The sequence below is a fragment of the Hemitrygon akajei genome, chromosome 6 (genome assembly GCF_048418815.1).
Source record: "Hemitrygon akajei chromosome 6, sHemAka1.3, whole genome shotgun sequence".
Lineage (NCBI taxonomy): Eukaryota > Metazoa > Chordata > Chondrichthyes > Myliobatiformes > Dasyatidae > Hemitrygon > Hemitrygon akajei.
Window position 1 is genome coordinate 151319824 of NC_133129.1, and position 25962 is coordinate 151345785.

General features: G+C 39.1%; 2 protein-coding genes and 1 long non-coding RNA gene across 4 annotated transcripts in view; 2 read left to right on the forward strand and 1 right to left on the reverse strand.

Annotated features, from left to right (window-relative positions):
* ipo7 (importin 7) overlaps positions 1-11966 on the forward strand; it is a 53542-nt gene extending 41576 nt beyond the window's left edge. Inside the window, exons 17-25 of the mRNA XM_073049571.1 lie at positions 23-89; positions 169-294; positions 1249-1346; positions 2700-2795; positions 3664-3884; positions 6632-6837; positions 9295-9498; positions 10563-10679; positions 10825-11966. Of these exons, the coding sequence (XP_072905672.1) occupies positions 23-89; positions 169-294; positions 1249-1346; positions 2700-2795; positions 3664-3884; positions 6632-6837; positions 9295-9498; positions 10563-10679; positions 10825-10922 (1233 nt within the window). The 3' untranslated portion in view covers positions 10923-11966. The remainder of the gene's footprint in view (positions 1-22; positions 90-168; positions 295-1248; positions 1347-2699; positions 2796-3663; positions 3885-6631; positions 6838-9294; positions 9499-10562; positions 10680-10824) is intronic.
* Positions 18-19140, reverse strand: LOC140729613 (uncharacterized). Its single transcript, XR_012099369.1, has 3 exons — positions 19065-19140; positions 8097-8413; positions 18-2364 (listed from the first exon to the last, which is right to left on the reverse strand). It is a non-coding gene; the product is annotated as an uncharacterized lncRNA (long non-coding RNA).
* LOC140729611 (zinc finger protein 143-like) overlaps positions 18512-25962 on the forward strand; it is a 53047-nt gene continuing 45596 nt past the window's right edge. Inside the window, exons 1-2 of one of the 2 annotated variants that reach the window (XM_073049573.1) lie at positions 18512-18558; positions 19731-20133. Coding sequence is in view for 1 of the 2 variants with exons in the window: in XM_073049572.1 (XP_072905673.1) it covers positions 19648-19684 (37 nt within the window). In the remaining variant the exon portion in view is untranslated. Of the gene's footprint in view, positions 18559-19541; positions 19685-19730; positions 20134-25962 lie in introns of those variants that run through there. The other variant, XM_073049572.1, reaches the window with a different exon arrangement.

A 25962-nucleotide genomic window follows, 5' to 3' on the forward strand; every position in this document is an offset into this window, starting at 1 on the left:
AAAGTTTTGCATTTTTGTTCAGATTACACAGCAGCTGGAAGGCATCTGTTTGCAGGTTATTGGAACAGTCTTGCAACAGCATGTGTTAGGTATGTGATACCTTCAATCATATTAGACCAGTTCATTGGGTCATACATTTATGTAATGCTGAGTTTATTTAAATTCCAGAATTTTATGAAGAAATCTTATCTCTGGCACATAGTCTAACATGTCAACAAGTCTCACAACAGATGTGGCAGCTTTTACCTCTTGTGTTTGAGGTCTTTCAGCAAGATGGTTTTGACTATTATACAGGTAAGAAAACACAGTTCTTATGTGTTTGAACAAGGAATTAACCTTCAAAACAGATTTATCAAAAATGTCTTTATAATAATAACAATGATTGACATGAGTTCCAAGTATTTTGTAATCCCAATAAGTTTGAGTTTCCTGAACTGAGGGGAATTATGAGGGAAAACTCAGTAAATTTATCCCAGAATTGTCATACTGAACTTTATAGAAGAGGATAGTTAGTTGTATGTTGAGCATGTTTTTCATAGGTGTACTAGTAGGTTTGTTTAAAAATACTTCTATTAAACCAACTTTTGTTGGCAGTGTAAATTTACCAAGCCCATGTTTCTAGTTTACTACTTCTCAGCATAATTTTGAAGTTGGATTTTTGCAAATATGCAATTCAAATGTTCCCAGTGGAAGAAAGTAATATTTTGGAAATCTAGTTTCATTCAAGCTTAAAATAGTTAAAATAGAAACGGGGAACCAATAAATGAAAACTAAATACATTCAAGTTCCACTGCAGCGTAGATTAGTGCAATGTTATTACAGCTTGGGGTGTTGAAGTTCGGAGTTCAATTCTGGTACCGACTGTAAGGAGTTTTTTATGTTCTCTCCGTGTCCGCATGGATTGCCACCACGTGCTCCAGTTTCCTCTCACAGTCCAAAGTATACCGGTTAGTAGGTTAATTGGTCATTTTAAATTGTCATGTGATTAGGCTGGGGTTAAATAGATGAATTGCGGCGTGGCACGGTTCGTTGGGCTGGGAGGGCCTGTTCTGCACTTTATCTCTAAGCAAAGTAAGTAACTGGATCCTGTTCAGCCCACTGTGTATTTACAGAATTGTTGATATTCTTACCTTCCCTTTGTAAGTTCGTTAAAATGTTTTTTACTACTATTTAAAGCTGCGTGTCAAAGAAGGCAAAGGCATTAATGAACTTCAGTGGATTTAGTTTGAAGCTTTTTTGTGTTTTCAGATATGATGCCTCTATTACATAACTATATAACAGTGGACACTGATACACTACTTTCTGATACCAAATACTTGGAAATGATTTATAGTATGTGTAAAAAGGTGAGTTATTTTGTAACATACAATTGTGTAATTTTTCTGAAGTGCGATTGTTGTAGATAATTCACTTTTATTTTGCTCAACAAGGCCATGCCGTCCATGGTGCCCACCTGTGTTTAGTTCATTTTTCTCTAAGCCACACCCTTCCATGTACCTGCCTGAGTGCATTTTAAATGATACTCTTGTACCTGCCTACTACTACTAGCAACTTATTCCATACACATTCTGTATTTAAAAAGCCCCTGGTGTCCCTTTTAAATCTATGCCCCCTTATTTTGGACTCCCCCTACCTTGGAGCAAAGACTGTTACCATCTATTTTGTCTACCTCTCATAATTTTAAAACATTTCTATAAGGCTGTCCCTCATTTTCCAATATTCCAAGGAATAAAGACATAGCCTGGTTAACCTCTGCCCTTAACTTAGGTCTTCTAGTCATGGCAATATCCTGGTAAGTCTTTTCTACATAGGACATGTTTAGACATGGGATCTGGGTGTGGCTAGTTAAGCCAGTATTTTAGTGAATCCAACTTCAGACTGACTGGCTAACATATTGTAACCTAGACCAGGACAGAATATTTCATTCTCAATCTCATGGGTAATTCAGAATTCTGGTAGTTTATTATTTTGTTTCTGATATTAGCTTATTCATTCTAGATTGAACTAAATCTCCCAGCTTCTGTGATGGGATCTGAATTTGTTTTTAAATAATTAGTTTAGCCCTTTGTTTAACAGCTGTGCTAAGGTGTTCCAATACATGCGTTCCAATACATGCCTTCCAATGTGGGATTATCTACAAGTTTCAATGTCTCCATGCTTTTATACACAACTAATCCAATAATAGAACTACCTACATTCGAACACATAAGAACACATGCTATTGTTTTCTCACAATTTATCAGTTTACTCATTTCAATTTATTTTAAATGTTTTCTTCCCATTTGTTAACCTTTGATTTTGCATCCACTGCATTTTAGTGTACGTTACTGAGTTCTGCTATAAAAAATTCAGATCAAGCAGCATCTGTGGAGAGAGAAAGTTAATGTTAATGATTGACCTTTAATCATTTCTCTGTATTAACTTGTTTCCCTTTCTACAAATCCTGTACTGTATTTCAGTAAATTCTTGCTGACTTGCTAGCATATTGCTTGAGGGAAAAAGAAAGATTAGCAGAGACCTGGCAAAGTTGTCTGACTACATACTTTGCTGAGGTATAATATTTAGCCTGAGAAATCTTTTCTGGGTACAAAGTAAGTTGTGGAAGGTCAGTCATTTTATTGGGGGCAAACAGGGAACCTGTCATTTCCACAACACTAATTTTGCAAGTTTTTTTGTGTGCTGTTTTATGTTTTATTCAGGTGTTAACAGGGGATGCAGGAGAAGATGCAGAATGTCATGCAGCTAAATTGCTTGAAGTGATTATTCTACAGTGCAAAGGGCGAGGTATTGATCAGGTTAGTACAGTGGAAACTGCACTCGAACCTAGAATATCTTCTAATATTTTTGGACCAAAGCATCAATTGTAAAATGCAGTAGTATTATTTCACTTGGTGTTGTTTTCATTAAACTAATAGTGAGAATTGTTTTGGCTTATTTTGCTCTAACTATAAGGGGGGGGGGGAGCTTCCTTTTCTGGACGATGGACTTTGGAGGCACTCTGTTACCACTGAATGTGACATTTTTACTGGCTGTGGTAGCAGCGTGCGGAAGTTTTACCAATGCATCTTTGTCTTGTTGTTTGAGTATTCTTTTAATTCAAAAGAAAAACTCACCTGAATCTTTAATTTTCTATTGGGATAAAAGCAATAATTAAATTTAAGTATCATCCAATAATAGAAGTGCACTGTACTTAAGATGGCAGTACATGCTATGTATAAGTGCACTGCAATGGGTCTAGGTTGGTTTTAACTTCTCCCAAGCCTGTGACTCTTTTTATTCTTGCGAATAAAGTGACAAATTAGTGTTCCACTACCGCCTAGTTTCCCTCCAAGTTTCACACCAGTCTATTTAAGACATATTATTCTTCACTGTTGTCAGATAAAAATCTGTAGACTCTCTGAATGACACTGGGAATTGCTTTGTGTGGAGGACTGCAGTAATTGAATGAAGTGGCTTGGCAGCATTTTAAGGGTAAATCTGAAATTGTCAGCATGTCCAAAGCATAAATTCAGTTGCTTGTCCATTTTGGACCATGTCTACGTATTTACAGTACAGATTTAATGTTGCATAAATAATGGGATATTTTGAAATACTGGTTTGTTGTCTTAATATTTTCTGGTTCCCATTTAAATCTTTGAAACTTACAGACTTTTTTTTTTCCAGTGCATACCTCTGTTTGTGGAAGCTGCACTTGAGAGGCTGACAAGAGAAGTCAAAACCAGTGAACTAAGGACTATGTGTCTGCAAGTTGCCATTGCTGCTTTATATTACAACCCACACCTGTTGCTGAGTACCTTGGAAAACCTGCACTTTCCCAACAATACTGAGCCAATCACCACCCAGTTTGTTACTCAGTGGCTGAATGATGTAGACTGCTTTCTCGGGTAAGGCTTTAGAGAAAACAAGACAAAGTTAGATTTGCTGAAACTTGAAGAAGGTGCGGACTGTGAAGAGACTTGAAAATGAAAATGAGAGTAGGCTGTTGCTTAACCAGGTGAAAGGCACATTGAGTTATGATATGAATAGCAAACTCTTTGGTTACCCCAGCATACAGTGAGAGGTCATACAGAAAACCTAGGAACAGTAACATCCAGAGATATTTCTTGTTCCTGAACAGGGTTAAATCAATATATTAGGGTGCAAATATACAATGTCTCCTTGACATTTAATGAATAGGTTTTGAAATGCTAAGAGATGGGGAGCAGTTGTCTTGGATTGAGATTTCACTGCGGCAGACAAATGTGTGTGGATATTGAAGAATGAGCATTGTGTTAAGGTATCTTGGTGTTATTCCCTGGATAATTGTGAACCCCTTTGCATCTGATCACTAACACGAGAAAATCTGCAGATGCTGGAAATCCAAGCCCTTCACACACAAAATGCTGGAGGAACCCAGCAGGCCAGGCAGCAAGTGTGGAAAAGAGTGAACAGTTCACGTTTCGGGCCGAGACTCTTCATCAGGACTGGGGGGGGGAATGATGAGGTCTGAGCAAGAAGGTTGGGGGAGGGGAAAATGTAGTACAAGTGGTAGGTAAAACTGGGGGGGTGAAGTCAAGAGCTGGGAAGTTGATTGGTGAAAGATAAAAAGCTGGAGAAGAGGGAATCTGATAGTAAGAGGGTAGAAGACTGGAAGGGGAGGAGCACCATAGGGAGGTGATGGGCAGGTAAGGAGATGTGAGAGAGGGAAACAGGAACAAGGGAATGGTTGGGGAAGTGGGGGTTACCAGAAATTGAAGAAATCGATGTTCGTGCCATCAGGTTGAAGGCTAACCAGGCAGAATATAGGGTGTTGCTCCTCCGACCTGAATGTGGCCTCATCGCAGCAGTAAAGGAGGCTGCAGACTGGCATATGGGAATGGAGTGTAGAATTGAAATGGGTGGCCACTGAGCGATCTCGCTTTTTGCGTATGTAACATGGGTGCTTGGCAAGGCGGTATTCCAATCTACATTGGGTCTCACAAATATACTGGAGGCCACACCAGGATCACCAGATACAGTAGATGACCTCAATAGAGTCACAAGTGTCTCTTTACCTGGAAGGACTTTGTTTGGGGCCCAGAGAGAGGAGGCGTAGATATAGGTATGCCACTTGTTCCACTTGCAAGGATAACTACCCAGGAGGGAGCTCAGTGGGGAGAGACAATTGGACAAAGGTGTTGTAAAGGGAGCGATCCCGGTGGAAAGTGTGCTTGATGGTGGGATCCCATTGGAGATGGCCGAAGTTGCAGAGAATTATGTGCTGGATGCAGAGGCTAGTGGAGTGATAGTTGAGATAGATAGATAGATACTTTATTCATCCCCATGGGGAAATTCAACTTTTTTTCCAATGTCCCATACACTTGTTGTAGCAAAACTAATTACATACAATACTTAACTCAGTAAAAAATATGATATGCATCTAAATCACTATCTCAAAAAGCATTAATAATAGCTTTTAAAAAGTTCTTAAGTCCTGGCGGTAGAATTGTAAAGCCTATCCCTGGTGGGGTGGCAGGAGGATGGGATCAGGGCAGTCGTGCATGGAATGGAAGAGATATGGGTGAGGGCATTGTTAATGGTGGAGGAAGGAAAGCCCTGTTCTTTGAAGAAGGAGGACATTTCATTAGTTCTGGAATGTAACACCTCTTCCTGAGAGCAGATGTGGTGGAGGTGAAGGAACTGATTGAAGGGGGTGGGATTTTTACACTGACAGGAAGAGGTATAGTGCAGGCTATCACTAAGTCTAGAGATATTTAAATATAACTGTCTGAACACACAGTTGAAAGTCTAATGACACTATGTCAAAACATGCTGAATTTAGTGCAACAAACTTTGAGGTGCTGTATAACCAGTACACTAATTTAAACTTGTTATTTACAGCCATTAGTTTAAACAATAAGTTGCTTTATCTTTCATCTTGCATCAAGCTGTGTGTTAGCTCTGAATGCAGCAAGAGGCACAAAATTCTTTTAATGAATGCTCCCATTGTTTCTGAAGTCCAGGTGAGGAGGGAAAGTAGCAGGGTTGGCAGTGGGAGTGCCGAAATAGAAATGGTGAGGAGATAGTCTGTTTTAAAAAAAATAAGATTGATATGTATTCTGGGTAATGCATTTTATGCAGTCAGACCAAGATAGGGCTCGTACAGTGCAGGGCATTGACAAGTGCTGTGGAATAGAAGAACCTAGTACGGTGCATAGTTTGCTGAAAGCAACTGTACAAACAGGTGTTTAGCATGCTGGTCTTTATCAGGCAGGGCATCACATTTAGGAGTAGGGACATTATATTGCAGATATACAGGTTGGTACGGCCACACGGAGTATTGTGTATAGTTTTGGTCACCCTGTTGTAAGAAAGACATTTTGAGCTCCACAAGCTGGAGAGGGTATAGAAGAGGTTTAATTTACAAGGATACTGCCTGGACTAGAGGGCCTGAGTTATAGGGAGAGGTTGGGGACCTGGAGCACAATGTTACTTAATTGAGTAATTTTTATAATTTTTTGTTTAATGGTGCCATCTGCTAATATTGTTAGCGTCCAATTACCTTTCGTTACTTCCTGTTCACTGTCGAAATGGAATATTGTGCTTTTGAACTGAACTTGATATCCAAGGATTTGTTTGTACCTAGTCAATGACTTCCTCTTCCTTTTATCAGTTTGCATGACCGGAAAATGTGCGTCCTTGGTCTTTGTGCATTGATTGAACTTGAACAAAGACCACAAATTGTGAACCAGGTTGCCGGACAGATTTTACCAGCTCTGACCCTTCTCTTTGGTGGACTGAAGAGAGCATATGCATGTCGCGCAGAGCATGAAAATGATAGTGATGATGATGATGAAGGAGATGATGAGGACGAAAATGGTATGGCTAAATTCCATTTGAATTTTCATCTCCCATTTAGAATAATTGATACCTGGTAATAAATTACATAGCAAACCTGAGTGACAGTGAGTTGACATGTTCAGGTGCATAGTAACTGTAAAGTAATCTAAGAATGCTAACCTTGAGGAATTTTACACTGAGACAGAATTATCTGGTTCAGATTTTATACACAAGCTTCTCATTTTAAATTGTAGTTAACAACTCTTGGAAGCTGATAGGAAGTGTCACTTCAGAATTTTTATAGGTTAATACACTTGTATTCTGAATATTTAATATAAAAATACTATAATATGTTACTCATAGCCATTGAGGAAGGTTTAAAGGTGCTCTGTGTCCTTTTGAATTCCACTATGAAGCTGTTGTTGCGTTATGCTGAGTCAATGCATTTGCTTTTGTTATGTGACTAGTTCTTGAAAAATATTTAATCCAGTACCAGCTAAAATCTAAAGTGGATAGTCATGTGCTATTTGGCCATTCCTACTGAAACTGATTGTGATCTGTAACCCTATTCATTCATTCACTGCTAAAAGTGCAATGCCAACACTCTGGCAGCTGAAGCTGGTCATCTTATTTGTGATTTCTTTTTTCCCCCACTGCTGTTGTCATTCTGTTGCAATGGAGTGTATCCAGTCTTATTGCAGCTAAGACACAGGTCAAGTGTTGAACTTTATCTTCTGTGCTTGTGCAACTCACAGCTACTCATTGAATAAATTTTATTAATCACTTATTACTCTTAAGAGTGTGTAATGCTTATATTATTTTCATTATTTTATGAGAAACTTTTGCAAGCAAAAGAGTACCAACAAAAGTCTTTAGATGGTGTGGCTTCACCATTAACTTTTCTCAAATGTTTTGAAGGTACATTTAATATCAGAGAAATGCATACAATATACATCCTGAAATTCTTTTTTTTCATAGACATCCACGAAAACGGAGTGCCCCAAAGAATGAATGACAGTTAAATGTTAGAACCCCAAAGCCCCTGCAGCTCCCCCCCCACACATAATCAGCAGCAAAGCAACGATTCCCCCCTCCCCCACCGGCAAAAAAGCATCTGCACCCCCCACTGAGCACTCATCCATGCAGCGAAGCATCAATAAAGACACAGACTTGCAGTACCCCAAAGAATACTCATTTACCCGGTAATTCTTCATACCACAGGAACTCTCTCTCCCTAATAAGGGAAAAAGAGGTGACCCCGTTTTACAGTGAGAGGGGTGACATAACAAACAACTCACTGATTTATGATGTTAAAAGTCTGTTGCATTGCTTCTTCCAGGCTCTGTGCACACGGGTCTCTGGCACATAGCCAGCAGCACGCTTGCTGCTTTCGATCTTCCATCTCCCACGACACACCAGTTTTCTGCAGTGGCACCAACCTCGAGTCTCCCCGCCTACAGGGCCACAAAATTCCAGAACCCTGAAGGCATGCGTCTTCTTGCCCGCGTCCCTGGCATATCAAATAGTGGCCAGTCGTGAGACTCCAAGAGCAGGTCCCATTCCCACAAAGAACCGAAATGAGTGGTAACTCCAGGTCAGGGTCTTCTAAAGAACCCTGAAAGGGAAAAATTGAGATATTAAAGATAGAAATAGAGCTGTTTCCAAAGATGCAAGCAAAGAGTCGCTGTTAGGCCCCATCATTCTCCTAAGCTCCTCCTCCTTTGTCACACTTCCTGTTACAGGATCATAAGTGATTATAAGTTCCTTGCCATTCATATTCTTGTTCTTCTCTTAACCTCAATTATTTCTGAAATATAAGCAGAAAATAAATCTCAGGTTATCTGCTTTGTTAATCCTCCCCCACTGGAACTCTTACTCTTTACAGAGCTTGCTGGGAGTGGGTAGACACTTCCTGTGTGGCATTATGCCAAAGATATAAAAACAAAACTATTTACTAGGAACAAACAGAAAAACATATGTTGCCGTATCCAGTCTTTTAACTTCAGTAAGTTTTGAAACAATCTTGTCAAGGGAATCTATTTCTTGGCTGATATCTTAAGTGATGATACGCAAATATTACAGACCATATTACTGAAGAACAGTAAGATGTTGATTAGTAAATTTGAGTCCATTGTATAGATTCACTTTGGCAAGTACTCAGGAGGAAAAAGGTTTAAGTTCTCCAGCTAAGGTATAATGATGCACTATCCTACCACAGTTATGGAAATGATTTGCTATGAAATGTTCCCTTACTATGTTATCTATGTACTCTGCCCCTTGGATCAACTGAGGACTTGGTCTAATGTAAGCTATTAAACTATTATCTTTAATTTCTATGTGTGGTTTGAGGGGGGTAGAAATTTAAGATAGAGTTAATCTACCTCATTGACTTTGTAATTTCTTCAAGCAATTCAAAACAAAAATTAAACCTTACAGATTTCGGTACAAATTCATTATTTGTAGTAGAAAAGCCAACAGCTTTATTTCTTTTGTCAGAACTGGGCAGTGATGAAGATGATATTGATGAAGATGGACAGGAGTATCTAGAAATGTTGGCAAAACAAGCTGGGGAGGATGGTGATGATGAAGAATGGGAAGATGACGATGCAGAAGAGACTGCTCTTGAAGGATATAGCACCATTGTTGATAATGAAGACAGCAATATTGATGAATATCAAATATTCAAAACCGTACTGCAAAGTATGTTTGGCTTTTGAGTTTACTGTTTGAGTAGTAATCTTTTATGTATAGATTATATTTGCCAAAGGAAGCTCTGCTGTTAAGCAGTGCACATAAACTCAATACCAAATAAAATTGTAAATAGAAACAGTAAACATCAGTACAAGAAAATTACAGATTCTCTTCCTGCCTATTGGGGGGAGCTTTAGGATCTATGTGCAGTTTAAATGGATAGTTTTGATTTTGAATGTAATGTAAAAATGATTGGAATGATTAAGGTATCTTCAAGCCAACTTACCAATTTTGATGCACCCTGTTTTTATAAATACTCCCAGTACCAATTCCAAATATTACCAGTGACTTGAGAGATCTTCATTAACAGGTGGGGGGTTAGAGAGCACAGTATTAACCCAACTGTGGCATTTGAGATTTCTTGATAAACACAGATTATGACTGGTGGCATCTTCATTTGAGCAAATCGTGACCCGAAATAACTCCCATGGTGTGCTCCACAAATCACTTTGGCTGTTAGATGGGCACTTCTATGAATAGCAGGGAGTGAAAAGAAAATGTTTCTCAGCTTCTGCTAGTATATTGTGTGCAATATGGCTGGGGTTTAGGAACAAGATGGATTTAGATTGTGTTTTGACTTGATCTTTTGTTTTTCTTTGTAATGAGCACTCTAGTGAGTATTTAGCTGTTCCATTTAACTTTTTGTTTCCAGTTAGATTTATAATTATCATTTTAACAACTAGTTTATGTTAAAAATGCATACAAGTAATAATTTTCAACTCAACTGGCATTTTGGGGGTTGGAGGGGCTACCTTTTTGTTTCAGATTTGTAGCATACAAAATACAGGAAACAGCAGATCAGGCAGTATCAGTTGAACAAGAAAAAATAACAGTTCAAGTTGAATATCTGCATTCAGAATTACTTCAGTATATTATTGTAAATTTTCATGAAATGTTTTGTACATAGATCTTAAAACTGTTGCTTAGTTCCTCATTACTGTTGCAGTGATCTCTAATAGTATTGGAAGAGTGACTTAGTGTGCCATGTAAACAGTCTGACTTTCCTTACACAGCTATACAAAACTGTGATCCTACCTGGTACCAAGCTCTTACATGCAGTCTTACTGATGAACATAGGAAGCAGTTGCAAGACATTGGAACTCTTGCAGATCAGAGGCGAGCTGCACTAGGTATTTATGCTCCTTACTCCTGTTTCAACAGGATTATAATTCAGATAAATTTTAGTGCATGAACTTTGTATGTCAAATATTAATTCCTCCAGCCTGTTAATTCCTAAAGAAATCTTATTTATGTTTGTTGTTTCCCCAATTACAGAGTCCAAACTGATAGAAAAACATGGTGGATACAAGTTCAATGCTCCAGTAGTGCCAACTTCATTTAATTTTGGCGGTTCTGCTCCAGGAATGAATTGAGTTCGCTTTTGATTCATTGTACTGTGTGACTGGTTGTAGTAAAAGCTTGTGTTGTTCCTTCCAGTAGTGGTTCCAAACAAACAAAAAATCAGTTGTATCATCCACAAAATCCACTCAACTTCCTACTACGTGGAATGGACAAAATGACCGGAGAAGTGGGAATTTGATCATGAGAGCCCTCTGGAGAAGAAAAACAAGTTTCAGAGGAACATCGGCCTGAGAGAGACTAATGTTAAGAGAAATAAATGTCTCCAACCATAGGAAACTGAAAAGCAAGGAAAAATGTCACGTTGACAGCTTATCCTTGATTTCATTTCAGGCAGGGAAATCATTGGCTTCTGGAATAATTTCAACACATCTGTAGTTTAGGCTAGCAGGCTCCTTCAGTGTTTACATCCCATAATAGTGTTAGTATTAGTCTGGTTTTCCACATTTCAAGTTAATTTTTAATGTAAATACAACAACAGGTAGATAACGCTCAATTGTCTCCAAATTTTCCTGTTCATGCCAAGATTAAAAATGATTGTATTCAGATGTAGATTATCGGACGCTGAACATAACACTACATAATGGCAGGTGTGTATTTGTAAATGCATAAATAGCACTTTGATAATACTTAAGCCTTCTAGCCTTCTAAATTGAACAGCAAATTTGTTGTTCTACAAGTTCAAAGAATATATGATCTAAATATAAATGGAGACATTATGTTTTAAAAAAAAAGGTGTCTTGCCTGTAGCCACCATTTCCATATTTGATTGGGATTTTTGGCTATGTGAGAGTCAATGATATTTCCATTGCTGCTGAAAATGGCAGTGCCCTCAGTGCCCTTTTTTAAGCTCTCTATGTACAAGTCTTTTTTTAAATAATAAATAAATTTGAATACATTGATATCATAAGCACTGAGTATTTCAGTACAATCTAGAAGCATGTAAAATGGACTTGAACATAAAGCTCTAATCTGAGGAAAAAGTACTGTAATTGGTTGAGTGTATGGATGAGCCATCTGTATATGCAACAAGCTATTAAAACAAAATTGGGTTGAAATTTTGTTGTTTAAAAAACTTGTCTTTGTTTAACTTTTAGTGTTAAACTTCAGATCTTCACAATTAGGAGAAAATACATTGGTTATCCTTTTCCAGGCACTTGTTTTCTCATGAGTAAAGAGTTCATTCTCAGCACACAATTCTAATTGCAACTTGCACTGTTAACATCACAAATTGTAGATGTGCTTGTGTTAAATAAATGCACGGTGTGGCTTGTGTGCAAACTGATATTTAAAAATCAAATGGTTATCTGTGTGGTTGGCTTGCAGAACAGTTCTGGCTGCTCTTTGATTTGGTGAACAAGATAACTTTTGGGGTTTCTTTTGAACACGTTTATTTAATGTTGCATTATGCTGCACTTTAACACAGGTTGTGATCAAGATGTGTCACAATTGAGCAGTGGTGATGATTGTGTGCTTCATTGCAATAAAGTGGCAGTTGTTTACAGAAATGAAAAAAACGAAGGAATAGTGTTTGGAATGCAGAAAATCATACTGGAAGGCTGATGAGGAATTGGATGGAAATATCAAACTGGTTGAAATTGACAAAACTATTGTTGAAAATAGTCTGGTGAAATTCAGAACCAAGGATGAAAAAGTTGGAACTTTGAGTATCTACTGTTTTTTTTAAAGAAAAAACATGCGGTGATATCGCAGAGCATTAATAATTTTTGCAGATTCCTGTAACCCTGTGGTGATATTCTGTTACAGAACTTTAATAAAAAAAAATTGAGCATTCAAGACCAAACTTAAAGTTAATTGTCATTTGTCTGCAATCAAATGAAATGAAGTGAATTGACAGTGCTACCAGATATTTCAGGAAGTTCACTATGACTCTTCATACATGACTGTCAAACCATTTATTATTAAACTAGTAAAGCACATTGCTTGTTGTAATATTAGCTTATAAATTTAATTTTAATTACACTAGCACAATGTATAGGGTATTTGATTATTTTACTTCATTAAGAGGCACTTGTTCTATTCTGCCTTTTATATTTTGCCTTTCCTCCTAAAATTTGACCACTGTCACTGCTGCAGAAGAATGTAAAGAATTCTGGTCACAATTATGACAGGATTCATTATACAAGCTTTGAAGAAAAACCCATGGATCTTGTTTTCTCATAAATTGGTCAGTTTTAGAATCTGAAAGTTAATTTGTTTTAAACTGAGGTGATATTATAATAAAAATTAGCCCAAGAAAATGGAAGGAATTTTTACAATTAGTCTAATTTGTAACTGCTTAGGAGGAGCTTGGATCCAAGTTGGTAATGGATTTTAATGTGTATTGTAGTGTCTAAATTCGGCAGAGTAGTAAAATTCTGCATGGTTTTATGTATGTGATTCCTGTCATTGGATTGTGACCTTGCAACATTAATGCATTTCAGGTTTGCATGCTTAATACTTCCACGAGTCACAAATGTGTATGTAATTCTACTATTGCTCTTCCTGATTTTCCCTTCTATTCCTACCATTGTTGAAAGAAAGGTTGGAAGGAAATTGAAAAAACTTTGAATTGTTGCATTATATAGATATACTTTTATGCTCTACCTATGGCTCTTTGAAATCTTAACTTCCAAGGTTAAAATGGATCTTTCCTTACTACCTTTTTTACTCGAGGGGTACTGTTCTTTTCAATCAGATTCCAGGCAAGCCTTTGCTATGGGAACCGAGCTAATACATGTTGACAAAATTTCCTTCATCTTCAAAACAATTCAGCTGAGTTCGTAATGTTTCCAAGAAGGGCTTGTGGATAGTGACATGTAGTGTATGGCTTGAGAAATCATAATTAATTAATACAGCCCACTTTTGATATGTGTTGAAATCAACTAAATGCAATCTATTATGTATTGTTTTTGTTAAATATGACTATTTTATAATTCTTTACTGGTTTCTAACCAGGTATACTGGATGGTAATTGTTGCAGAAGAGTTATCTATTGCAGAAGCTACACCAGAAGAGAGAAAGTTTTTAATACATAATAGTGCTAATTAGCGAGTTGCTGAATGGGAGATGGGTAGTTGAAGGGACAAGTAGGGACCTACTATAAATGAGAACGTTGGTGGAAAATGAGTTGATCTAACCTGGGTATGTTAAATGAATCTAGTCAATGGCCCTGTCAGAACTGGGGGGGGGGGAAATTCAATATAGTTTCAAGTTTCAGAAAAGTTGGGAAGAAAGAAAGAAGACAAAAGGAACATCAAAAATTTTCAAGTAGTAATGATAGATCCAATGTTGTATTGCCTTGCTCCATTACAAGAACAGTGTGGACCCTTTGGAAAAGCGTCCAGAGTAAGGTTTACCAACATGTTGCCTGAATTTGAGCTACATGGGGAGGTTGGTTGATTTTTCTATGGAATATTAAGAGGCTGCAGGGAGACTTACAAGTTTATACATTTATGAGAGACATGGATAGGGTAGATGGTCAGTTTTTTTTTGCTAGGCTAGATACATCAAATACAAGAGGACATGCATGTAAGGTGGGGATAAATTTCATTTTACGTGATAGTTGTAGGTACTTGGATATGGCTATTAGGAGTATTGGTGGAAGCAGAAATGATAGGTGTTAAAGGGCTTTTTAGGGACATGAATAGAGGGATATGGACTTGTGCAGATAAGACTTAGTTTGATTTGCTTGGCATAGATGTGGGCTGTAAGGCCTGTTCCGGTACTGTTTTATTGATTCATTTACAGTATGCTAATACAATTTTCCTTTTTTTTTGCAAACGTAACATCTTCAGGTACTGATTTATATAACAGGCAATTTCTCCCATTTTCAGTGAGATTTTAACAGCTGATTTATCTTCCCCTGTCCTTTCAGCATTTAAATGGACCATTCACTTAATGATCTACTCTTAGATCTTCACCAACCGCTGTCCTTTAAAAACCACCCTTCTGTATAACTAGTCATTTTATCTGTTCCTTTCCTGCTAACCCAAGACCTAAAGAGTTATTTAAGGTAAAGTAGCAATTCCAGTTGCATCATTTGCAAACTATTGCATCGCATTAGGTACTCATGGTGTGATAGTATTTGCATTTGGAGAAATCAAACTGGGTATTTGCAGAGCATCTTTCTCAAATTGCACAAGTCACTCTGATATTCCATGAACTGTCCCTTTAGTTTAATTTACCATACTACTATTCCTTTAAACTATGTGACTCACTGCGCTGTTCCAGCAAGGTTCATTATAAGTTTGATGAATAGTGCCTGTCTGAGCATATTAGATTCCTTTGAGACCAATGATAAGTTCAATTTTGGGTAACTCACTTTCTCTAAATGTCTCCATACTGGTAATTTCTGATGGTCATTTTGTCAATATTTATTCATGTTTGTTTCTATGTCCCTTTGTTTCAATCCGTCTTTAATCTATCAATGGTTTGTCACTGTCAATCCTTGCCTTGGCCCATCAGAGACATTACTTTTATCCTTTTAAAATCCCTCTCCCTCCTGCAATTTAAAACCAAATGGTTTTTTTTTCTCATTCAAGATTGTTTAATGTCATTTCCAGTACATAAGTCTAAAGGAGAGTGAAATAATAGTTACTCTGGATCTAATGCAGCATAAAAAAGCGCACTAAGATGAACACAAAAAACCTCAATAAATATAAATATGTAAGATAGCTTATACATTGATAATATATTCATAAAGTGATGTGAGGCACAGGATTCTGTATATAAAGTGATGGACAAGAAATTATAAAGTGGTGGTGGGATGAGACAGTGGGTGGAGGTGTTGCTCAGCCTTGCTAACGGAAAGTAATTATTTTTTAATCTAGTCGTCCTAGTGTAAATGCTACGTAGCCTCTTAAGAGAGTGGGACAACCTGTCCATCAGCATGGTGGGTGAGATCCTTCATGATATTGTTGGCCTTTATCCAGCACCTTTTTGTATATATGTCAATATTTTCCCATTTGTGATCATCTTCAACCTGAAATGTGTCCACAGATGGTGCCTGAATGTATAATACTCATTTCCTACTTTGTCTATATTCCACTATAAATGCTGCCTGGCCTGCTGAGTTCCTCCAGCATTTTGTGTGGGTTAGCACAGTTTCCATCAATTTACAATCTCTAAGCACAATGAGTAAAATTTCTCAAGTTCACAATTGTTTAAAAGGAATGGATAACTAAAACTAATTGGTGGAAATAGTAGCAAGGTTTCTCCAAACTTCCTTGCATGCTGTACATTTCCTCTGGTATTTCTCTTAGTAATCCATAAGGTCAAGTATTAACACATACTACATTGGAGAAATTCCCTGCAAATCTGAGGTTTGTTAGCCACTTCCAAAAGGAGTCTGATGAATCAATGGAAACTAGATTCCAATGGAGTGCACTTGCTGATTTATGCTGACTTTAAAACATTTATTGACATCCCACTGGTTTCCTGCTCTCTTCCCCACACACCCAATTATAACCTCTGCAGTGCTTCCAGATTTTCATGCATGCTTATGTAATTGGCTCTGCATTCCTTTCCTGGACCACCCTCCTTTCCTCATTTAAAGTGCTTCTAAGACATTGATGCACCATCAATAACTCTCCGAGATGTGAGGCGAGATAAAGGCTTTTATTGACTGGAAGAAAGAACAAGCAGCAATTGACCACCATGCTACATCCTGGAGACTGAGGGCAGGGCTCAGGCCCCAATCGCCTTTATACCGGGGTCTGTGGGAGGAGCCACAGGAGCAGTCAGCTGGGGGGGGGGGGGGGGGCGTGTTCAGACAGGTATATGTAGTTCACCACAGACGTTATACCCTGAACAAGCCTTAATATCTCAAAGTGTGACCCAGTGTGATTTTTTAAAAAAATCTTTTAACCAATTGGATAACTAGACTTCCTTGGTTGGGGAGATTGAGACAGCAGCACAGTCCTGGTCAAGCAGTTTGATAGAATAAAGACCTGATGAAGCTGGCAGAGTTTGTTATCGAAACATTAATTATAATCGATACATGTACCCAGCTGGAAACCTGGAGGTTTATTCACCATAGAAGGTTTTCTAAATTTTTGGGGCCCCTCTATGGAACAAAGGGTGTGCTGGCATTTGGAGGTTTATGAGAGTGCTGCAAGAATGGAAGAGTTAATGCGTGAGGAATGCTCTGGGCCTGTACTTGCTGGAGTTTAGAAGAATGAGTGGGAAGGTGGTTCTCAATGTTGAATATTGAAAGGCCTAGTGGATGTGAAGATATTTCCTATGGTGGTGGTGGTGGTGGGGGTGGAGTCTAGGACCAGAACATCAGAAATAAGGGAGCCTCTTTTAGATTAGATGAGGAACTTCTTTACCCAATGGGTGGTGAATCAGTGGAATTCATTGTCACTTATGGCTCTGGAGGCCAAATAACTGGGTATATTTAAAGTCAAGTTCGATGGTACCCTAATATAAGTTACCCTAATATTCCAATGAATCACTTTTACAATCAAAACAAGCTGAAGAGTCTGTTTATCTAGTTGTTAATAAAGACTGAATACTCCCACTAGTCGGAAGAAAGATGTCTCCACTCTGCCTTTGATGTCAATTTCTCACCAAGCACTGTTAGCATGCTGCACAACTCACCTTTGTAAAATTTCTCTCTTGAAGCTGAGCTTTTTAACTTCCTACCTCGTGGTTATGTCGGTAGACACTTCCACTATGGATATTGTTAACCTAAGAATCTAAATGAAATTATTCTGTTATACTTCCTATATTTGTTGCTCTACTGCAAAAGCCACTTCTACTTCCTTCTTTTGTATCTTGAAACTTGTTTTACTGCCAACCTCTTCTAGTTCTGATAAAGGTACAACTTCCTGCATAGGCAGGAAACTGAGCATTCAAGCAAAGAAAAAATACAGAAAGTGGGAAACAGACAAAAACTAGATAGTAATGGAAATACTTAGCAGGTTTTGCATTTTGTGGAGGAACAATGTTAATATATCAAGTCAATAACCCTTCACCCGAAGTGAAGAATGAAAATTTACATGTTTTAAGATGCCTGGTAAGAGAGATTCAGAAAAAATCAGGTGTCTTGATATTGTGGAGACCAAGGTCTCAGTAACACAATGCTGCAGAACATCTATCTAGGCACATTGTAGTCATTGGGACTTAAAAATTTTGGATAACCTACTTTTGCTGACTATATCTAAACCAGCTCAGGTAACACACAAAATGCTGTTGAAACTCAACTGGCCAGGCAACATCTATGGAAAAGAGTACAGTTGACGTTTCGGGCAGAGACCCTTCAGCAGGAGCGAAATATCCAGACTTAAGTGCGGTTTTTGATTATGTTAACAACACACACAAAATGCTGGTGGAACACAACAGGCCAGGCAGCATCTATAGGGAGAAGCACTGTCGACGCTTCGGGCCCTTCGTCAGGACTAACCGAAAGGAAAGATAGTAAGAGATTTGAAAGTAGTGGGGGGAGGGGGAAATGCGAAATGATAGGAGAAGACCGGAGGGGGTGGGATGAAGCTGAGAGCTGGAAAGGTGATTGGCAAAAGTGATACAGAGCTGGAGAAGGGAAAGGATCATGGGACGGGAGGCCTCAGGGGAAAGAAAGGTGGGGGGGGGGAGCACCAGAGGGAGATGGAGAACAGGCAAACAACTAAATATGTCAATGATGGGGTAAGAAGGGGAGGAGGGGCATTAACGGAAGTTGGAGAAGTCAATGTACATGTCATCAGGTTGGAGGCTACCCAACCGGTATATAAGGTGGTGTTCCTCCAACCTGAGTGTGGCTTCATCTTGACAGTAGAGGAGGCCACAGACAGACATATCAGAATGGGAATGATTATGTTGGTCGCTTTACCGAGGCAGCAAGAAATGTAGACCAGTTTACCTAGAGGATAAATGCCACGAAAATGCCCTTTTTGCAGCATAACCGCAGCGCAAATCATCCCAAACGTAACCTTTCTAATGAAGGGACACAGGCCGAAACGCAATTCCTCTCCATCGATGCTGCCTGACCTGCTGAGATCCTCCAGCATTTTGAGTGTGTGTTACTCAGGTTTACCAGCATCCGCATAATCTCTTGTGTTAAACTTGAGCTAACGTAATGTGTGTAATACCGATGTGGCTGGATGTATTCTCATATTTTCAAAGACTGAGAAAAAAGAGATTCCTCGCCTCACCCGTCCCTGCAACACACGGGGCCGCGCGTGAAGCGCGGGCACGCGGTCGCCGAAGCCAGCAGAGCCCCGTCGGGTCACGTGCACTGCCGTTGACGTCACAAACGGCGGCCGAGCCTTCGCGCACCGCCATCGGGTCCGCCAAATCGGCAAAGAATTGGGCCTGACATGCTGCTTTCGTTCGCTTTAATTTGTCAAACACTGTAAATGCACATTCTGGGAGTTTTTACGCAGCGATTATGAATTGAATTAATCTTGTCGCATCCCAATTTTTTTAAAATGGCGTCTGGTAGCACCCGGGAACCTGAGTAACTGTGATCAGGGCAGCCATCCTTTACGGCACCAAGTCCCAGTCGAATTAAATATGCATGACGCGACCCTGAGTGACGTACGGTAGCGACCAATGAAATGTGCGTCTGTTGAATAGTTGGCCAGCGTCCTCCGTCGAATGAGAAATGTGGATGGCGTGGTCGAGCCCAGGGTGGCAGCCAATGGGAGTGGCCGAGGGAGGCGGGCACGGCGGGACGATGTGCGATTCAGGGTGCAGGGCGGGCGCGGGACAGCAGTGTGTTTCCGCTCCTGATGCATGGTGGTCGAAGGGAGGAATTGTTGGAAAAAAAGAGGTTAGTAATTTTTTTTTACCCAGTGTGCCCTATTTCTTTTACCCAGCTCGGCCAAGGTTTGAGCTGTGAGAGGGGCAGATGTGTCCGGGAGCCGTGCTGCCGTTCCCCGGTGCTGGCGAGCTGGTGTGGAAGTTGGTTCCTGCAGCTAAATGATGAAGGGTCTCTCGTCTCTGCCTCTGGTGCTCAGCTCATTTTCAGAGCTGTCCCTATGTTCCCGGCCGCCGGCTCAGGGGCTGCCTTGCTTCTCATCTCCAAGCCACCGAACACCACCGTCCCCGGCTGCTCCCTCTCCCTATCTCTCTCGACAGAGGATTGCCTCTCACCACGCCGCCAGCAAATCCGGGAGATGTCTTTTGTGATCGGTAACTTCATGGATCGAAATGAATCAGCTCGCGCCTTGTAGCCCTTAAGAACTGCTAATGTTGAAATAAAAAACGATAATGTGCCAGGTCTGTCACCAACTGTACTGATGGAAGCTCGGTCATTTTGTTTTACTTCCCAGGTGTTTACTGTGCAACAGTTTTGGGTTCCGTTTTTTGTATGAAATTTGTGTTTGATATCTCCGTTTTCGTCCTTGCCATAAACTAGATAGAAGTATTTCCTGATCAGAAGATCGTTTAATCAAATATTCCAACGTGGTGTTGTCATTGATGGTAAACTTCAAAACTTTACAGCGAGAACTTTCTGGTTCTTTCACTGCCAGAATTATACTGGTATCGATTTGTTTTGCGTTCAATTGACAAAATCTGTATTGAACTACTTGTAGGTTAATAGTTATTTAATATCACCTTCAATATTGGTATTTCATCGTAGTGGACCTTACAGAATTTTGTGCAACTATCTCGTGGTCGAAGTTTGTAAATAAAGTGAATTCCAGGAAAAAAAAATATTTAAAAAGCAGTTCCCACGATAGCCTGCCTTCCTTTTATACAAGGTAACAATAGGGTTAGTCATGCGGTCCATACAGTTCAGCTAATTATAACTTGACTCTTTGTGGAGTTTAACTCGTTGTCTTGGATATAAACAATATTATTAAGAATAATTTAAAGAATTGATTTTTTTGGGGGTGGGGAATATGTGACATGGATACCAGGAACTTTTCATTTATGATATGATGTTAAATCAGGGTCCAATTCAACCTGACCTTAATATGGTTAAGGACAATTAACATAAACATGTGAATGAAGGACTCATGTTGATATTAAATTATCAGTATTAGGACATTGACAGCTGACAAAGTTGGAATCAAGGGTGAAGTTAAACACAAATTACACTGCAGATGCTGGGGTCAAAGCAACACGCTGGAGGAACTCAGCAGGTCCGGCAGCATCCATGCAATGTTTGTTTTCATAGATGCTGCCCTACCTGCTGAGTTCCTCCAGCGTACTGTAAGGGTGAAGTTAATTTTGGTTGCATGTGACCCAAAGCCTTGTCACCACTGCCTGAGTTTTCAAATCACTTTTCTAAGAAATACTGGTAATGCAACTTTGAGGCACATCTGTTTAGAACAGTGAGTACAGGAAAATCTAGGTTTTTTTTGTCATATCTTAGGCATGCCTACAGTTATGCTGATTTGGGTACCTTCTGAGGTTTCTGATCTAACAGCAGTGAGGTCACAATTAGAAGAACTTGAGGAGTTATGTTGTTGGGAAACTGGTGCTGGGCAATTGTTCAATGCTGTCTAGTTTTACCATGCCAAGACTTTGTTGAATCCATGTGGGTAGCAGGAAAAAAGTTACTTCATTTCACCAAATATTAGCCCTAAGTGCGAAGAGCAAACCAACTCTCAGTAGTGTAACCATGCAGCATCTTGCAAAGAGAAACTAAACCTGTCGGATTAGTGACCTTCAAGCAGAATTAACCATATTATTTCAAATCAACTTCAAAGAAAAAGAGAGTCAGTAGAAACTGGAAATAGGCTAAAGTGGAAGCAGCCAAGGGAAAAAAAATGAAACAGTTATGTGTGGAAAGAGAAATTGAGCCTATATTTCAAGTACAAGAGAAGAAACAGTTTGAAGTTGTGAGACATGGAGGACTTGAGAGAATAAAGGGGATGTCTGTATAGTGTGAACGCCTAAAGTGAATGAGGAAAGTGAAAGAATACACCGGAAATGAGAGGCTGAACATAACTGTTTCTTACATTTTTATAATTTAAAAAGATACGCCTTTCTAAGGAAAAAAACACCCCCTGAGTAACATAGATCAAGGAATCATGAATAATTTCTTATTTATCAAATCGTTATTAAAATTGTTAGTGCTAAAAGGGAGTCTTGAGCAGGCTGAGGATTACTGAAATCAGTTGGCTTTGTGCGGTTGCAAGAAAAGGTTTGTGAACCCTTTGCAATTAACTGGTTTTCAGCGTTAATTACTCATAAAATGTCATCTGATCTTCATCTAAGTCACAATAATAGACAAACACAATCTGCCTAAAACTATTAACACAAACAGTTGCACTTTTCATGTTTTTATTGAACACATTGTTTAATCATTCACAGTCCTGGCTGGAAAAAGTATGTGAACCCTTATACAGTCGGCCTTCCTTATCCGCGGATTCAACCAACTGTGGATCGGGAAAACCCAGAAGTTCTCTCTCCAGCTCTCGTTGCTTGAGCATGTACAGACTATTTTTTTCTTGCCATTATTCCCTAAACAATACAGTATAACAACTATTTACATAGCATTTACATTGTATTAGGTATTATAAGTAATCTAGAAATGACTTAAAAGTACAGGCAGTCCCCAGGTTATGAATGAGTTCCATTCCTGAGTCCGTCTTTAAGTCGGATTTGAAGTCGGAACAGGTACATCCAGTATTATTTAGTGTCAGTTAGTCAAATGTTTTTCTTGGTATATGATACTTATTTTACCTTTGTATGCATATAAAACACTTAAGAAACATATGTATTTCAATAATTTAACCACTGCATTGCTTAGTAATAATTGTAGCTTTCATCAGGGCAGAGCCTTTCACATTCTCCATTAAAATTGTTCCTATTGTTGACTGACTGTAGCCTAACGCTTTTCCAATGACTGATGGTGTTTCACCTCTTTCCAATCGCTTAATTACTTCCACCTTATTTTCAATCGCAATCGTGATTATTTTCGTGAACAGAAACACTGCGGATTCAGAGCTGCGCCACCAGGTCCTAATGTCCACCGCACGGAGACATGTTAAATAAAGTCCGGGATTCCGCTGGGTCCTAAAGACCACCGTGTTGCTACGTGTTAAATAAGGGACTTGAGCATCCGCAAATTTTGGTATCTGCAGGGGGGTCCCGGAACCAATCCCCCACAGATAAGGAGGGCCGTCTGTATTTAAAAAGTGGTAGAACCTCATTTAGCAGTGATAACCTCTATCAAACATTTCCTGTAGTTGATGATCAGACTTGCACAACATTGAGGAATTTTAGAGCATTCCACCTTACAAAACTTTTTCAGTTCATCAATATTTCTGGGATACCTTGCATGAACAGCGCTCTTCAGGTTATGCCACAGCATCTCAATTGGGTTAAGGTCTGGACTCTGATGAATCTTCTTTTTAATCCATTCTGCTGTTGATTTATTTACTCTTGTGTTTTGATCATTGTCTTGTTGCATCATCTGATTTCTATTAAACTTCAGGTGATCGACTGCTACCCTGGCATTCTGTCAAGTGTCTTGATACAATTTTAAATTCATTGTTCCGTCAATAATTGCAAGGTGTCCAGGCCCTGGGGGAGCAAAGCAGCCCCAAACCATGATGCTCCTTCCACCATGCTTCACAGTTGGAAAAAGGTTTTTGGTGGTAGTGTGCAGTGTCCTTTTCCCTCCATGGCAGTGTGCATTTCTGCCAGGTTCAACTTGTGTCTCATCTGTCCACAGAACATTGTCTCAGAAACATTGTGGAACACGGGATCAGCCATGATGGAATGGTAGAGCAGACCTGATGGACTGAATGGCCTAATTCTGCTCCTTTGTCTTATGGTCTTGTGTAAACAGCAATAATTCAGGTGGCCTTTTGCAAGCTTGAGACATGCAGCAATTTTTTTGGGAGGTGGCAGTGGCTTCCTCCATGATGCCCTTCCATGACACCACCCTTGTTCAGTTTTTTTCTTACTGTGGACACATCAACAGGTTCTAGAGATTTCAGCAGGTCTTTTGCTGCTGCCCTTGGGTTCTTTTTCACCTCCTTCAGCATTCATTGATCAGAACATCTGACTCCAAATAGCTTTTGTAGAAGGCAATATCCCAGAGGTTCACGAGCATTTTTGAACCTATGATTGTTTAAATGGTGTAGTCAGTATTGATAAGGAGTACAATTGTTAGTGTGTTATTGATGTAAGCAGATTTTGTTTGTCTATCATTGTGACTTAGATGAAGATCAGACCACATTTTATGAGTAATTAATTGCAAAGGGTTCACAAACCTTTTCTTGTAACTGTGGATAGAAATTGTGGATTAGAAGATTATGATTTTAAATTTGAACAAAGGTTGGAACAATTTAGATCAATTTGTCTTGCTGAGTGATGCAGCAGTCTGAAGCAAAACAACGTCAATGAAGAGGCTCATGGTTAAATTTCTAGTTTGTGCTCAATTATCTGATCTCTGACTCTGGGACAGCAGTGCTTCTATGTTAGTGAGCTCCCAATGGATAATTGGGTAATTGCTATTGGGAAATAAACATGTATGAACAATGGATGAAGGCTTATTCTGAAGGAAAATGTGTCCGTCACCATCTCTAAACCTCTTAAGTCAGCACTTTCTGGAAAGAAGCATGAATAAAGAGACATTTTGTAAAAATAGAGAAAAATAATGTGAAAATGAGTAGTATTCTATATCTTTCAAGGCAGTCTGATATCCTACTCTAAAAATGCACATTCTGGATTTGGTGCAATATATTACACTGTCCAATCACCTTGAAAATGAGGCTGTATTCTAGCTCCGGTTTGTTAGGTGTCATATAAAGGGAAATGCAAATACTGAAGAAGATGCATAAATGATTCTCAAAGATACTAAAACAAAGATAATATATTTTCCAGGTAAGTTAAACAGGCTAGAGTTTCATTCTCGCTCAAAAGACTGAGGATAAATAACCAAAAGAGTTGTAATGATAATGGAAGAAATAATTGCTAGAAATTATTCCTCCTTTGGAATACTACAAATCCAGAGGTCATATAAATGTATTTGTAAAGTGCAAAGAATTCATAAAAATGTGGATATACTACTACAAGGAATATTTAAGAGCAAAGAGAGAAAGGATGTAGAAGTGGGTTCTTAATTTTAGGGTATCAAGCCAGGGAGATGATGAACTCTGACCCCTGGTCTTCCTCAAGTACACCTTCATTTTGCACAATGTCATGAGGTCAGCTTTCATGTGAACACTGAAGTCTACCCACAGAACACATACTGAAGGGAAAAGTACCTAGTAGATGAACAAAAACTTATGGACACCTTGAACTGTCACAATTACTGTGATATAGCTGTCCCACATTTGTGTTGAGCATGGAAGGAGCAATAATATCTATGTAACCAAAATGGCATGGAATATGAAGGAATGTTTCTTAGGCAGTTACTTGGGTTGAGAGTGGCTTGTATCCACACCAGTTCAGGAAGTCCTCAGAATTTGCAAACAGCCAAATGCTGCTTGAAGTGGCTGATGAGTCGTTGGAGAAGTTGTGCCTGTTCTTCTGTTTACATATGATCATTGGCAGTGTGGTATAATACAAACTTTAGAGCACTGTTGAATTGAGGGAACGTACTGCTCTGTGGTTTCCACAGTACTGCTTTGAAGAATAGAATAGTTGTCCCACAAATCCAATTTAATTAAAGCATTTTACATGGTTATCACATTGTTGATTGCAGCAATAAATTAGCTGCTACAATTCCTACAGCAATGATAAAACTTAAAAGTTTAAAATTAGCTGCAAAGTGTTCTAGATATCTTGAGGTTGTGAATGTTGCACTCTTCACATTCTGCAACCAAGTGCAATAGAATGTGGATATTAAGCTCAGGGATAGGGTTGCTAATCAGTCAAACCATGTTGAATATTCCTTACAGATGGAAGATCACAAACTAAGAAAACAACCTCTCCCTCAATGTCGCAAAAACAAAGGAGCTGGTTGTGGACTGCAGGAGGAATGGAGACGGGCTAACCCCTTTTGACATCAATGGATCTGGGGTTGAGAGGGTAAACAGCTTAAAGTTCTTCGGCATCCACGTCATCGAGGATCTCATTGTCTGTACACACCAACTGTCTGGTGAAAAAGACACAACAGCACCTCTTTCACTTCAGACAGTT